The sequence below is a fragment of the Drosophila suzukii genome, unplaced genomic scaffold, assembly GCF_043229965.1.
Source record: "Drosophila suzukii unplaced genomic scaffold, CBGP_Dsuzu_IsoJpt1.0 scf_5, whole genome shotgun sequence".
NCBI classification, from domain to species: Eukaryota; Metazoa; Arthropoda; class Insecta; order Diptera; family Drosophilidae; genus Drosophila; species Drosophila suzukii.
In genome coordinates, this window is record NW_027255937.1 from 2262102 (window position 1) to 2279259 (window position 17158).

At 37.7% G+C, this 17158-nt stretch overlaps 1 protein-coding gene across 4 annotated transcripts in view; it reads left to right on the forward strand.

Annotated features, from left to right (window-relative positions):
• LOC139354980 (SH2 domain-containing protein 3C) overlaps positions 1 to 17158 on the forward strand; it is a 247846-nt gene that overhangs the window by 194188 nt on the left and 36500 nt on the right. For 2 of the 4 annotated variants that reach the window (XM_070999256.1, XM_070999252.1), the window contains one exon: positions 5776 to 6210. The exons of 1 other annotated variant lie outside the window; for it this stretch is intronic. In XM_070999256.1, the coding sequence (XP_070855357.1) occupies positions 5776 to 6210 (435 nt within the window). The remainder of the gene's footprint in view (positions 1 to 5775; positions 6211 to 17158) is intronic. One more of the 4 variants, XM_070999254.1, reaches the window with a different exon arrangement.

Consider the following 17158-nt stretch of genomic DNA (forward strand, 5'->3'; position numbering starts at 1 on the left):
CTGTCTGTCCGCCGTTATATAGGAATATTCGAGTTTCGAATTTAATTTCTAAAAATTCTAACAAATATGTAATTTAGCTGACATACGAATGATCGGAAAATTAATGAAAAATTAATATGAACACAATAAAAGCTTCGCTGATTTCGATCGTTTTCTCAATCCATCTACACTTCCCGTGATCGAGACATCTTTAACCACCACCAACCAAATATTAAATTGCTGTGAATTCCAGTTCACAAATATATCCCTGGTAACGACAGAACAGACTTAGCAGCAAAAGAACACTTAAAGTTCCCCCATATTACCGAATGCCACTACAACACTACAGACACTCAATCCATCTTAACTTCTAAACATAAGGACCAATAAAAAAAAGGGCAAATAGCTCCTGCAGCAAAAACGGCTTGTATAAAAAACAAGGAAGAGCGCTATAATCGAGTACCTCGACTATCAGATACCAGTTACTCAGCTAAGTCAGGGAAATGGAGATATGCAAGCAGCAAAGCGAGATTAAAAAGCGCCACCTACCGGCGGTAGACAGATTTACGCGTTATGGGCGTTAGAGTGGGCATGGCAAATTTTTTTGGATCAATCGATAGGTATTGACGAAACCAAAACATTTCAGTTAAAATTTTGTATCTAGCATGAAAATTGTGGGCGTCACAGGCTTGGGCGGTTTGTGGGCGTTAAAGTGGGCGTGGCAAACTTTTTTTTGAGTCAATCGATAGGTATTGATGAGAGCAATACATTTCAGTCAAAATTTGTATTCTATCATCAAAACTGTAGGAGCCACAGTTTTTGACGGTTTGTGGGCGTTAGAGTGGGCGTGGCACCTTGCTGAATCAAACTTGCGCTGCGTAAGGAGCTCAGGAATCTGCACGCCAAATATCAATATAGTTTCCGGGATCTCAGTGAATCGTCTAGTGATGCTGCCCAAGAATATATATACTTAATGGGGTCGGAAACGTCTCCTTCACTGCGTTGCAGTGACTAACAACGAACAAAATGTTGCAAAATAGAACATAAAAAAATATCAAAAACTTAATACACAAAAATAAAAATTAAGATAAAAAAATTGAATTGTCATATGTAAGAAATTTAAAAAATATTTTAGCATAACTTCTAATATGAGGACCAATAAAAAAAATGGAAAGTAGCTCCTGCAGCAAAAACGGCTTGACTTAAAAGTCTAAAAAACAGAAATTCGGAATTAAGTTTAGTTTAAATTGGTACAATAAGCGAGTCCAAACTGCCCCAAAATTTCAATTTTCTTTTTCTTTCAATTTTTTTTTCCATTAGAAAATCTTTTTCTTTGCTCCATGTGTTTTAGCTGAACGTTAAATCTTAAAATATCGGTGTAGCTACTGAAACCGGTATAAGCTGATTCCGGGGTTTATTTTTTTAATATAAATGTAAACTTACCCCGATTTAATTTATTTGCCCTTTCATTACTAAAAGTTAACTAACTATAAGTAAACTAATAACCCAATAACACAATAACTCAACCCCAGTGTAAATAGTCTGTTTGTAATGGTCGTCATTCTGGATTGAATGCTCGGCTATCATTTTGCAGCAAGAGAAACCAAAACCAATAGTTTTATTAAACCCCTATTAGTGTATAATTTAAGGCAGCATAGGGTAATCTTAGCTTAGCGTTTTCGTATCAGCTGCATTGTTCAGCGCCGTTAACTTGTTTCAATATTTCCATGACGTTCCAAGAAATAACAAGGAAGAACGCTATAGTCGAGTACCTCGACTATCAGATACCCGTTACTCAGCTTTATGGAGATATGCAAGCAGCAAAGCGAGATTAAAATGCGCCACCTACCGGCGGTATACAGATTTAAGCGTTATGGGCGTTAGAGTGGGCGTGGCAAATTTTTTTGGATCAATCGATAGGTATCGACGAGACCAATACATTTCAGTTAAAATTTTTTATCTAGCATGAAAATTGTGGGCGTCACAGGTTTTCGCGGTTTGTGGGCGTTAAAGTGGGCGTGGCAAACTTTTTTTTGGGTCAATCGATAGGTATTGATGAGAACAATACATTTCAGTTAAAATTTTTATTCTAGCATCAAAACTGTAGGAGCCACAGTTTTGGGCGGTTTGTGGGCGTTAGAGTGGGCGTGGCACTGTGCCGAAACAAACTTGCGCTGCGTAAGAAGCTCAGGAATCTGCACGCCAAATCTCAATAGCCTAGCTCCCATAGTTTCCGAGATCTCAGCGTTCATCCGGACGGACAGACAGACGGACAGACGGACAGACGGACAGACGGACATGGCTAGATCGACTCGGCTAGTGATCCTGATCAAGAATATATATACTTTGTGGGGTCGGAAACGCTTCCTTCTGCCTGTTACATACTTTCCGACGAATCTAGTATACCCTTTTACTCTACGAGTAACGGGTATAAAAACTTGGGTGTTTGGAAATGTTCGGTATATAAACGCCCACCTGGTTGCAATCATTTACTGTGTTTATGCTAAGGGTTTCATGATTTATGGTTTATGCGACGTGGCCGAATTCATGCATTTTATCAATCTCAGCTGACAGAGATGCCGAACCGGTGGAAAAAGGTGTGAGCGATAATTAAACCGAATATTTTTTTGATTCGCATGAAATAATCTTGCTAATATTAAAGATAAAGTGTGTGCAAGCCAGTATAACAGTTTTTCTAACGTCAAAATAAAAGATGAAAACTAGTTTTCATTGGCACTGAATTGAAAAATAATTTGTATAATTGTATAGAGTTACCGGAGTTTCAGATTGAACTCATAGTCAACTTTCGTGTGTTGTCGAATTCATGAAACGGTGTTTATGCACACACGAATCGGACCATTTCCTGAAATGAAAGCGTGAAATGGCCATCGCATAAACGCAGTAATTATCTTTCACAACCCGCAAAAGTATTCGTATCAGATCTTCGTCTAAGTGATCTTAAAACGCCACAAGGTTAAGTTCGAAGCGCCATTGACAAAGTCTATCACGCCATTTAAGTTGCACAAAACCCAAACCATGGTCGTTTTTGCATAAGTGAAAGAGAATATTCCTATTGGATGTGGCCGATTGCAGTCCGTTCGTGATTGGCATTACCTCGTGTGCCCCAAAAACGTGCTGGATAGTGAAAACCCTTTCGGCAGTTCTTTTCCGCTACTGCTTTAATTAAACTTCCTAGGAAAACTGTTAGATCACAGGTATAGGCCACCTCTGAAGTATACCCGTACCCTAAATCAGCTTTCTTGGCAGTTCGAGGGCTGCCGCTTGCCCAAGCTCCAATACGTCGGCAGCCTGTTAACGCTGGAAGGCCTAAGCCAACCATCTCTTGAGCCAGTAGTAGTCGTCCCGCGTAGGACCCACCTTGGATTTGATGGTTTGGATGATATCAAGAGCACAACATGCCCTTGTTCTATATTTGGAATTCCCTTTTTCCATTTATATCTTTGCTGCAGTGTGTAAAGATATTCGTCCTTCAACTTCACTCGAAAATATCTTTTCACTTTTTGAACTAGTATCCACCTATAGTCTACCAATTTTCTCATTGTCTTGGATTGGTTCAATCACATCTAATAGTGGTCTACCTATTCAAAAATTACAGGGTGTTAAAACTTCATTATCCTCCCCGTAGTATATAATGCTCTTTAACTTAACAATGCTTTTATCTGACATAACAGTCCTTAAATGTCTTCGTAAGTCAAATTATTATCCCCAACTGGATTGAATTTAACACATAAAATACCACTGCATTTTGTCGCTCTTAATTTCTGAAAGTACTATACTAGTATGTTTAATGGCTTCTAGAAATTCTTCATTCAACTTCCGAGCAGCACCTACCATATTAGTACCATTATCCGTAAATATTTTAGTTCATTTCGCCTTTCTAAATATAATTATTTTTAATGCTGCTACAAATGCATGGAAAGTTAAGTCACTAACAGCTTCTAAGTGAATGACTTTAGTAGCCATACACACAAACACTGAAATATAACCTTTAAATGTCGTTCGCTTCCGCTCCAATTTTTGAAAACTTGAATATTTTTCAAGTAATTAAGAAATGTTGTTCCTGTGCTCGTGATTACAGCACTAACAGCTGTATCGCCATTTTGTTTCAGTTGAATATATGTCAATTTTTCTTTAGACATTAAAAGCAATTTTGGCCCATTCCACCAAATTGAGCAATCTTTTGATTTGGTGCATAAATACCTCTGGAAACAATGTTTGTCGGGTTATCTTCCGATTTCACATGACACCACGCTATGTCTATTAATATTTTGATATCATACGCTGTACGTCTAATAAATGTATCATTGCAGTTCCGATTGCTTATCCAAGTTAGCTTTTTCGCAAGCATCTGCAAAAACGTGATGCTGAACAGCAATATTTATATGTGCTTTTATTCATCTTGGAGTCCTAATATTTTAAAAATATTTTAATTTTTCTTCGTACAACATCCACTTGTTTAAATTATTCACAACTAGTTCAGGGTCCGAGTTATTTTTCACTAACTAAAGCCCTTGCATTATTAATTTCTAAACAATTGTAACCGATAATAGCCATTCTAATGGATCGTATATTTTGGGTTCGATAATACTATTATTTTACTTATGCAAATTAAACGCAAAACTAAAATTCATCCATAAAAGGTTCTCATTGAAGCCCTCAGTCTCTGCAATGCTTATTGTTTTGTATTTTTCAGCATTTTCGACATTTTCAATAATTTTATGATGATTCGAAATCCATTTTATTTTCTTTTTTTAAATTCATCCCTACTTTTCCTAACTCCAATGAGACCCCTTTAATTATTTATGTGGATTCTTCAATGCTATCTGACCCTGTCATCAAATCGTACATACAAAAATCATTTCTTATAACTCCACTGATTAGCAGATTTTAACATTTATCTCCTATATCCTCTAGCAATTTTTAGCAGTACCATAGGTAACTGTAGAGGAGGAAAGGTTAAGGTGGCGAACTCGTCAAATCTAAGTCAATAAGTCATTTTGACCTCAAGTAAAAAATTCCAAATAAGTTTAGTCGATTTCTTTTATCGTGCCGACAATGTATTACCAATAACATTATAACAAATTCTCGTAATTTGTTCGAGAGATAATTTTGACTGAATATGCTAGGCAAAAATTAAAATACCTATTCAATTTCTAAGAGCTTCAGCAGTGCCAGATCAAAGAATTGTGGAAAACCAAGTCAGGTAAATATATTCACGTACTAACAAGATTTTTAGCAACCGGTATTGGTACTTTGTGTTTTATTCTTTTGCGCCTTATGAAAGGGGAAACAGTACCTTCTAGGGTATCGTCCCGAAAATTTTGAAGGGTATAAAGATTTTGGTATTTGCTGACCTTCAATCCTTATGTTTCTTTTCTACAGCCAATAGCTTAAAAAACTAATTTTTTTTGTCGAATTTTGTGAGCTCAGAACTGAAGTAGACATATTTTTAAGTGAAGAGTTGAATTTGTATTCAGATCCCCCATGTATTTTTACAGCAAGTCGTAGAATATCGCATTTTATTTGTATATCAAAACACTCAACCAAAGGGCCATAGCTGACCGCGCAGTAGTTTCGTGGTCCATCGAGGATAACTTTTGCGTAAAATTTGATGATTATAACCGTTAACTGGAGTGCAGGGGTCCCACCTCCCTCCTGCCAACGGTTATGTCAACTTACTCGTTCTTGATCTACTCAGATCTGTTACAACTTTTTTTCAATTAATTTTAGTTATAGTTAATATATAGTACAAAAATACATTCTCTCTTATTTTAGGCGAGCAAGTTTGATTTTGACAATTTTGTCACTCTACTATTGCCATCTGTGGAGAACAACCCGTTAGACGGCGATGGTCTTAACACATTTAAAATGATGCTGATAGAGACGGGCCCAAAACTACTGGCGGAGCACATAACCCGCATCGACATCGCCCTATTTTTGGAGGAGCCATCAAACGAGGAGAACTACTATTTGAGCTGCTCGGGTCTGGAGCTGCTGACTCTCCCCCACGGTAAGCTTTTCCGTGAGGATATAATCGAGCGGACACAGTGCATTAAGCTGATGGTAGCCGTGACGATACTCACCTGTCAAACGGATCTGGACCGTGCACAACTGCTCAGTAAATGGATTCAGGTAGCAGTGGAGACTAAAACAGCCCTAGGAAATCTGTTTGCTTTCTGTGCCATCATGTTGGGATTGTGCATGCACCAGGTAAAACTATAAAGGAACGCTATAGTCGAGAGCCTCGACTATCACAAACCTCTTACGCAGCTAAACAATATTACATTTTTACTAATAGTCCGATTAAAAGAATGGTTGCCATGATGGAAGGTATCGTACTCTCTATAAGTTTTAAAAGTCAATTTTCGGTTTGGGCTGAGGGGACCATAATTATGTGCTATAGAGGGTGTTGTGTTAAAACAGTAAACGAAATATAAAAGTTAAACGTCCCAATCTGTTTTGTCAACAGATATATAGGAACGAATGTATTCGTTAAAGGTTCTGTGGCTTCTTTCTACTGATCCAACTGTCTGGTTGTGGTGTGCCGCAGACGTTGTATTGTCTATTTCTAAGTATTTGCAAAGTTTATCTATAATTGAATTTTTGTATTCTGTTCCCATGTCCATATTGAACGTCTTAATTGGACCGTACTTCAGAATAAAAGATTCAAATATAGCTTTTGCAATAGTTGTTGCGTTATTACTTGCAACTGGGATGGCTACTAAATATTTCGTAAGATCACATATTAAAGTGACTACGTATTCGTTGCCATTTTCTGTTCCTGGTAACGGACGGATTGTGTCCACTATCACTCTATCAAAAGCATTAGATCGTGTATCTGTTATGGTTAATGGAGTTTGAGTATGAATTCTAGCTTTTGATTTTTGTCAAATATTACATTTACGAAATAGGACTCGTTAAGTAAAAGAATACATATTTATTTTACTTAACGAGTCATATTTCTCCAATAGTAAATAATGTCTTTTTTTTAATTTGCCTATGCCTGCATGATCTCCTTGTCGTCATGATATGTAAACAGTATCGCTTCTTGGTCTTTTTCTGTTTCTATGATTGGTCACCGGCTTAAGTAGCGCTACCATTAATGTGTTCAATATTATATTGCCCATATTTTTGAAAGATTAAATTAAAATTACTGCAAGTGTCTTTTTGCTCGGTGCCAATTTGAGTTGGCTTTTCCTGTGTATACCGGCCTCTTTTTAAGCTTGTGGAAGAAGTTACCTAAATCGAGAGTTCCATTGGTGTACAGATCGCTAACATCAATTCTTGCTATCCCTTTTTTTCCATGTTTAAAGAAACATTGATTTTTCGTTATTAGCAAGGCCACAACTTCCCGTACATCGTCATTACATATGACATCATATAAGTTGGGCTTAGAAGCGTCAAGAGTTTGTTTAGAGAAATCTTCTTGTTTCTCTCCTGCGCAGGAATTTTTCTGTTTACTTTGGTAGGCACCTAGTGACTTTCAGGACTTTAATATGTAGTTTCAGATTATTCTTTCTCAAATGCATTGGTTAAGTTTTAAATCATGTGTTGTTCTACGAGGGCAGCCCGATAAGTACTTAGCCTCAGCGCCCGATGGCGTCACTATCGCAAGAGAAATTTACTATCGTGTAGTATATTCTCGTAGACGTCTACTTTCGAAATTCCAGCAGAATCGGACCCGTAGGTATACCCGTTACACGTAGAGTAAAAGGGTATACTAGATTCGTCGGAAAGTATGTAACAGGCAGAAGGAAGTATATATATTCTTGATCAGGATCACTAGCCGAGTCGATCTAGCCATGTCCGTCTGTCCGTCTGTTTGTCTGTCCGGATGAACGCTGAGATCTCGGAAACTATAAGAGCTAGGCTATTGAGATTTGGCGTGCAGATTTCTGAGCTTCTTACGCAGCGCAAGTTTGTTTCAGCAATGTGCCACGCCCACTCCTACGCCCACAAACCGCCCAAAGCTGTGGCTCCTACAGTTTTGATGCTAGAATAAAAATGTATTGTTCTTATCAATACCTATCGATTGACCCAAAAAAAAGTTTGCCACGCCCACTCTAACGCCCAAAAACCGCCCAAACCTGTGACGCCCATAGTTTTCATGCTAGATAAAAAATTTAAACTGAAATGTATTGGTGTCGTCAATACCTATCGATTGATCCAAATTTGCTAAGCCCACTCTAACGCCCATAACGCTTAAATCTGTCTACCGCCGGCGTATTTTAATCTCGCTTTGCTGCTTGCATATCTCTATTTTCCTTTGGTCCCTTTAGCTGAGTAACGGGTATCTGATAGTCGAGGTACTCGACTATAGCGTTCCTCCTTGTTTTGTTTTGACTACGTGTGGAATCGGACGTGTCCGCGGATTTTAGAAAAATGGAGAAAGAAGAAATCAAAGAGCGCTTGGATGCTGTGTACCGAGACTCTTCTCCTTCGATGGCGACCGTCAAAAATTGGTTTAACGAGTTTCAACGTGGTTTCACGTCGGTTTTTGATGAGCCACGCCCAGGTGCCCCGAAAACGGTTTTCGGTCTGGGCCAAACCGTAAGAGCTAAACTTATGGAAAACAGATGGGGGTGCCCTTAAAAATGAGTTTTTGAAGTTCGGCTCCAAAGGACTTCCAGAACCGCTTAAAGCTCGTGAAATTCTGGTTGGAAAATATAATAACACCCACAGTTTTGATTTTTGCTTGTGATTTATTTGGGGAAAGCTTTGAAACCCCAGCTGATGAGCCCCTGTAACAGGTTTGAAGTTTCCATAGAAATCATCCATATGATATCTTTTTGGTCTAAATATTTATTTAGAGAGCGACTGTAGAGGTCGCTTCTCTGGATCTTGCTCGAATGATTGATATGTAAAAATTGTTGCTTAAATGAAGCCTTAAATCGAAGGGCAGTGCTGCTGCTGAGAACAGCAGCAAAGCGGCTGCATTTTATATAATTTATATATATTTATGAGGAGAATGTTATGTAAGCATATATTATTTATATATTCATATATGTGACTGTAGCCGGGCAGCATAAGAATGCTGACCATGCATTTATTCCTTATGCGCCTTAATGTAGGATCATATAACACTTGAACTTAAGTCAAGTGTTTATGAACACATTGCAACAAAGTATCACAGTGTTTTAGTTGATATTATTTATTACTGTACTTAAGTACAGTGGTCATTGGATATAAGCAGTGCTACATACACTACATCTCCCTCTTTTTGAAAAATAACGTAATTTTATGAAGTTTTTTTAATTTTTGTTTTTTTTGTGCCGCTTATATTTATTTTAAAATACCATTTATAAAGTATATATGTAAAAATTTTTTTTTTATATTTTTAAGTTTTATTTTTTGTTGAAATGGCCAAATCTTTAAACATATACATAATTAAATGTCTGTACCATAAGTGTTTTATAAAAAAAACTTTATTTAATTTACTCTTACACTGGGTACAATAATTTGGGTTGGAAGAACACCGACTTGCTGTTGCTTGGGTCCCGAAATCTAAGTACCCTGAAGTGTGGGAACGTGCCGATAGTCTGAACAGCGGCTCGTTCTAATTGTTTATTCTATAAACTGTGGTTTTTTGATTCATGGTAATTTTCCTCTGGCTTGCTTATAGTTCGGTAATTTTCCGTTGGCTTGTTAACAATAAAATCTGGGTTCTTATTTCTTAGAGGGTGTCTTGAGGGTGACTGCGTAATGTGAGCATGTATGTGAAGGTGTGTGGACATGTACATAGGAGTATGTGCCCTGCAGTTCCACAATTGAGTTAAGCGCCCAATCATCACGAAGCCGACTGCGACGTCGGCAGAGAAGCCAGCGACGCCGGCAGAGCTGAGCGCAACGGCGGCAAAGCGACGCGCTCTCAGTCGGGTCCGCAAAGAGAACGCACAAAAAGTAATTTTGGGCTCTCCCTCTCTCGCCATGTCTCAGACGGAAAAGTGCGTGTGATGGGAAGGAGGCCCAGCAACTAAAATATATAGACTTTTGTGCACCCTTGCCTTTTGAATAATGCGACATTTGTTCGTAAATGATAAAACAACCATTTAAAATAGAAGGTTTCTGTTTTAAAATATTTGTATTTCTTAAACAAATTTATAGGTTTATTAATATTATTTAATAATATGTAAAGTTTTAAGAATATATTTTTATAAACCGATTTGCATAGTCGGATATGTCTATAAATACCCTGCTTTTATGTGCAAGATGCATAGACCAAACGGGACATGCCAAAAAAACAGAACAACAACGGATTAGCGGAATCGTTGTTGTTGTTGCTTGTTGTTTTTCTGGGAGGCACGCGACTTTTTTCGTCTTTTTCACTTGGGTTTACTTATGTGAAGGAGTTAGAATTGCACACAATTAAGGTAGTTAAATAAAATAAACCAGTGGTTTAAAAGTGATACCTATACGATTCCCAGGTAAGTCTGTCGCAGACCAATATTTATTTAATCAGTGAGAGTAAAAACATGTTAAAGTATATTGAAAAAATGAAAAATAGAAGATTGCCAAAAAAACACGTGGCGGAAAAAAATAGCTGTGAAAAATATTAATTTTTGACGTGAAAAACAACAAACGATGCATATAAATAAACAAATGAATGAATCTGTGAAAAAATTTGAAAATCTTATTGAGTGCTAAGTTCCTAGGGACCAAAAATAAGAGATGTTTGTTTTTATAACTTATGATTTTTTGTATTAATAACATTAAAGCACAATTTTTATTTTTGTGTAAGTAAACAAACATGGCTATTTAAATAAAAATCTCAAACATCTCTAATTTTCCGTCCCTGGAAAAGTGGTATTTTTTCCGCATCTGCAAAATAAATAAATGATTTAATAAATAATAAAAAAAAATACATAAATAATTTTTTACAACAAAATAAAATAAATCAAGTGACCGCAAACAAAAGTTTGCAAATTTCTTCTCGATATTTTTTTAATTTTCTTTATATTTTTAGACAAGGCTGATGGTAAATCTATAAAAAAATGGAAGGCTAAGTCGTTCCATCGTAAGCATATTATCCGAGGAACTTGTTCTGTCCCACAACTTGGAGGGGGGGCAAAACAAGAAGAGGCTCAGACTACCCAAATTTCGCCCGTGCCTTATTAAGTAAGTTTTTGTTGAGGCTGAAAACTATTGTTTGTAAGTTTAATTTTTAAAAGACTTCTGGGATTTTTACATTGAATGCCAAAGATAACATTTCTTTTATTATAAATAAATCTTACAAATAACGATTACTTTCGGTCACTCGTTTTTATTCTCGTCTTGTTTTATTTTTAAAACTAATTTTTTTCTAATACTAGATGCAATCGCCCTGGTGGATCCCTCGGAACCTCCCGAAAAGGCGCTGCAGAAGGCAATGCGGTGCGTTAAAAACTTGAGTTGTACCAAAAAAAGGCAACGCCGGCACCAGATGCTGAGAAGGAGGTGCCAGCGACTCCGATAACACCGGAAACCCCCGAGCTCAAATTTTAAAATAAACAAATAAAAATAAAAATTACAACTGAAATTTTATTTGCTGCTAAGCGCTCAACGTGTGCTGAATGTGCGCTTTTTCGCTACTTGAATGAGCGCTGAATGTGTGCTGAATGTGCGCTTTTTCGCTGCTTGAATGAGCGCTCAACGTGTGCTGAATGTGTGCTTTTCCCGCTGCTTAATCGAGCGCTCAACATGTGCTGAACGTGTGCTTTTTCTGCTGCTCAAAAAAGCGCTCAAAAGGGTGCTCAAAAAAGCGCTCAATGCGTGCTATCTTATGAGCACTGATGAACCCTAGGACATGCCTATGTTAATTTAAGCACTTAGTTCCATACAAATTGTGCGCTCATTGAGCGCTCAGTGATGAGCTTTTTGCAGTGATTGAGTGCTCAATAAGCGCTGAATGGTACTGCAGGGTGGTACTATGGATATGTCACTCCCCCATCCACCCACATCACATTTTCTTCTATGTTAATCTGATTGGGTAGATCGTATGCAATTTCTGTGCCCTTTGGTGTTTCTTCCTTTGATTTTACATATTTTACAATAAGTTTACTTGTGATGCTCTTAAACTTATACCATAAATACAATAGAATGCTTATAGTAATGATTAAAAAGGTTGTTAAAGTAATTATTTGAAATACATTATAATATTTTGTATGTGATTCTATTATTTATTTTTTTTTAATATAGGACAATGGTTCCAATTTTGTGTTATTATTATTTATGTAATCACTCTGTGTGTAATCTAACATTGAATTTGAAAGAGTGAATTCATCTAATTGTCTTGAACAATTAAGGATTTTAACGAGGTTACTTCCGACTATAGGAATTCCTTTATTAATGCAATTTTGATTCAGCAATGTTTTAGGGATATTCCATGTCAGTAAAATATTGGGTTCAAGATAATAATTTTGCAAATTTTTATAAGTTTTAGTGTATTTGCATTCAGTGCTTTCCTGTCTAATTCTTACATTTATACAATCATCAATTACAATGTTCCCTACTTCTTTATTAAATATTTTATCTTCATATAGGAAATATTTATAAAGTATATTTTCTGTTAGAATGTTGTTATTTTCATCGGGATAAGGAATACTTTCAAAAACGGGAGATTTAACTATCTCTGAAGGAATGTGGGAAATAATCAAAATTTCATTTGTGTTTGCTTTAAGCCAAGTGGAAGTTTTGATTTTTAACAATTTCTCAGGGCTCATATTTTTTAAATAATCGTGTTTTAATAGTCTTGGATAAAATAGTCCTAATCTTGTCCTTTGCATTATAAATTCGATATCTTATACATATTCTGTAAAGTGTTGTAAGTTAAATATTAAAACGTTAACTGGTTGATCTTTTTTTTCGTTTTTCTTTTAGTTTGTTAGTTTTTTTGATTCCGTTATTTATGACATCGATAATCATATGTAAATCAGTGTTTTGAACGCTAGTATCTAACAAATTATTACATTGGTCTTACATTTAGCGCGATTTTTCTTAGATCTAGGGTTAATTTTCTTAAATCTTGGCCGATTTTTCTGTTTTAAAGGCAAATACCCTTAACATATGAAAACAAATTAAGCATCAACGACGGTATTTCTTGAAATTATGGTGAAGCGCCCTAAAAACAAGAGCAAGTGCCCTAAATATTAAAACTAATTTTTATAAAAAAAACGTGTTTGGACATGTTTGCTGGTTCTCAGCAAACATTATCTGCGGTACTTTTTCCGGGAATTTTGACTTAGTGTCCTTTTTTACTATAATTTGAGAGGGTGAGAAGGGCAAGGTTGTTATTTGGCCGCTCCACGCACGTTGGAAAACTGCTAATTAGAGTCATACGAACTGAAAGTAGTCATTAAACAGAATCAGGGAAATAAGATAAATATAAAACAACTTACTTCTTGAGAAAAATCTTCGTGGTCGCAGCGAGAATCGAACTCACGACCGCTGGGATCGCAGTCGAGAGCACTACCGCTGCACCAAAGACGCATCGCGTTAGACGACGCGCAAAAAGGTTCCATGTCTCTATTTGTTCTAAGAACAAATTCTCAATTTAATTATAAGAAGTTGTCTCACTAATGACAACATATTATGATTTATTTTACCCAATTAGACTTAATCATTAAAAACTATTATTTTAATGTAATATACATTTTTTTTATTTGTTATTTTGACGTGTTCAAAAATTTTGTTTGCCTCTGCACACAAAATTATTTATTTATTTATTCAACAAATTAAGCTTATCATACAATGTTAAACTTAATACTAAATTTCCGAGCACTGGCTGCGGAGGCCTTCGACTCTGACTGTAACTAATCTGCTGTGTTTAAATCTGTACATGCGGTTTTTTATGGGCTTAGTTTGTTATTATATTGCTAGCTTTGATTTACTTATAAACTCGTACATTTTTTTAATATTTTCTACGGGTGGGCAACCGAGGATTTGGGAAGGGGGCTGTGAGCTGAACAGGTGGGCTCTAATATTGGCCAGTCCAGGGCAATTGTCTAAAAGGTGGTCGGTGTTAGGGATTCCTCCGCAGAGACTGCAGATCGGATTGTTTATGCCTTTTAATAGGTGTTCGTGTGTGTGTTTGGTGTGTCCTATACGAAGCCGGATAAAGGTACTGCATTGTCGTCTCCCAATTGCCGCTGGGAGAGGTATTTTTGTACATGTGGGATTAAATTTGCGGTATCTATGGGTGAAAGTGGACCATTCCTCCATCTTTTGGTTTTCCAAGTTGCGATCTATTAGCTTGTGTATGTCCTTGCTGTTTATTGGAGTGAAAATGAATGTTGATGAGTGGCCAATGTTGTGGGCTTCCTGGTCAGCGTCTTCGTTACCCTTTATGCCTTGATGGCTTGGGACCCAAAAGAGTGTTATTTTTTTGGATGTTCTTTTGTTAGTCTTTGTATCTCTCTTATGGTGGGATCGCGATACTCGGGGTTATTTATTGCCAGGAGTGACGACAGACTGTCAGTGCACAGAACAAACTCTCCGTTTTTACTGGTGGCAAAGCGGCAGGCTAGTAATATAGCCATAGCTTCTGCCACGAATATAGAATTGTAGAGGGGGAGCGCCCCTCCCGCTAAGATGGTGTTGTTAGCGTCGATAACTGCGAAAGTGGTTGATTCCAAAGTTTTGGATCCGTCAGTAAAAGGCCAATGTTTTTCACCGAGGAGTTCTTTTTCGTTTTAAAAGCGGGTGCGATGAACTGAGCTGGGAGTATGATTTTTTGTGGAGATATGCAGTTTGGTGTTGATGTTTGGTTGGTTCCGAGACCAGGGTGGAGATGGCCCGGACGATCTAAATCTGTTTGGTGGGGGTAGGTCCAATTTCTTGCTAAAGCTGGCGCATATCCGGAGAGTAGAGGGATATTTGTATCTCCTTCTTTCTTTAAAAATGTTTTTGAAGTCGTCGGCTAATAACCGATTTGGAGTGGTATATAATTTTGGTAAGAGTCGGGTTGTAGCTTTTTTTATCCTGTGGGTGATGCTGGGTAGTCCGGACTCCGCTAGAGTGCACTTGGTCGGAGAGGTCGGAAAGGCGTAGATAGATCTGGGTACAGCTGCGTGGTATGGTGGTTGAATACTCTTGATATTGGAGGCTGCAGTCCAGCCGAATATCGGGAGCCCGTAATCTATTTTTGAGAGTATTAATGCCCTTGTTATGTTAGTTAAAGTATTTATATGTACATGAGAGTATTTTGAGCTTAAAAATTTAATTATATTGAGACGAGACTCTAACTGCTTTCTAAGTCTTAGGCAGTGTTCTTTAAATGTAAGCCTAGAGTCGAAGGTAATTCCTAAGATTTTTAAATGATTGGTTTGTTGAATGACTTTGTTTTTAAATACAATTTCGGGAAAGTTGCAATTTTGTTTTCGGCAAATGTGTAGGACCTGACATTTTCTAATGGAAAGAGATGCCCCAGATGAAGCGCCCCACTGTTCCAGTTCGTCCAGAACGTTTGAGAAGGTATCTTTAACGGAATTGAGATCTTTCTTGTTGGTGTAAATAAATGCGTCATCAGCATACAATAAAATGGAAATGTCTTTGTGTCTGTTGAAAATTGAAGATATTTGCTCAAAAGCAATCATAAAGAGTACCACCGAAAGTGGAGAGCCCTGAGGAATGCCATTGTGGAGCTTATGTAGATTTGATGTTGAGTTATTGACTCTGACCCTGAAAGTTCTGTTGGTCATGAAATGGGACGGAAGCTATTAATTTCTGGGCTTGTTTTGTTTGGTTTAGGTATGGGGATTACCGTGGCCGACTTCCAGGTATGTGGATAGGATCCTGTTTGGAGCATTGTGTTAAAGACCTCTAAAAGTTTATCTTTAACCGCTGGTGGTAGGTTTTTAAGCATGGGATACGAAATTCTGTCAAAGCCGGGACTTTTGCCCTTTGCCGTTTGAATTGCGATTTCTAATTCCAGCTTTGTAAAATTTAAGTCAAGTTGCCTCGAGGAAAGAGATGTGGAAATGGGTTGGTAGGTGTGGTTTAAATAGGTTTGCTTAGATTGACAGTACTGCTGAGAGAAGCTATGGTCGGCCAAGTACTCTGACCAACAATCTCCAAATAGCTCTGCAATTTTCTTTGGACAGGTAAGGAGACCAGTTTCCGTTTTTAAATATTTTATAGGGGTGGGGCGTACCCCAGCTAGGCGCTTGACATCGGACCATATCTTTTTGGGGGTAGTGAAAGGTGAGATTCGGGAAGTGAAGTTTTGAAAGCAGGTGCGTTTGGCAGCTAGTACAGCCTTTCTGAAGCAAGAGTTGGCTCTTTTGCAGAGTAAAAGATTCGGAATTGTAAGGTCCGATTTGTACTTGTGAAAGAGATCTTGTTTTTCGTCCCTAAGCTCCTGGAGAGAATTGTTCCACCAGGGGACTTTGGCCTTGTGTGCTGCAGCTTGCCGTCGCCCTTATACATTTAGTAATTTGGGCAATTTGGCTGTTAAGGCTACCAGTTTTCCATGTCAATGAGATACTCGTGCATTTTGTTTTAAAACTCTTATAATTGGCCAAGTCGGTTTTGTACTTAGGTAACGGTGGAGATTTATCAGCACTGAAACGGATTGATACCAATGTTGTGATTGGGAAGTGATCGCTGCCATACAAATTAGAAGCGATAGACCAGTCGCATATGTGCGCAAGTTGCGGGGATATCAGGGAGATATCTACATGAGTAAGAGTATTGTGGGTCGAGAGGTGAGTGGCGGAGCCGTCATTAAGTGTGATTAAATTTAGGTCAGCAATTGTACGCTCCAGGGCTTTCCCCCGGGAGTTGGATTTTGGCGATCCCCATAGCGGGCTCCAAGAGTTGAAGTCGCCCAACACTATGAAGGGTCCGGACATATGGTTTAAACAGTCAATGATGTCGGTACTCCTGAAACTCTGGCAAGGTGGGATGTACATATTTATAATGGTAATGGGCCGGTCCAGATCAAGCTGGAGTGCTGAGCATAATATGTTTGATGTAATCTATTTGTGGGTATTTTGTGGGGGATGTGTCTTTTAATGAGCACTCCAATACCTTGTTTGGCTGACGTGTTATGGGGTAGGTTACAGAAATAAGCTAAATAGGCCTTAGGGCAAACAAAGTTATTTGAACCGTTGGGCAAATGGGTTTCCTGTAGGCATATAATGTCGGGCGAATTATCATTAATGAGTAGAGACAGTTGGTTGTA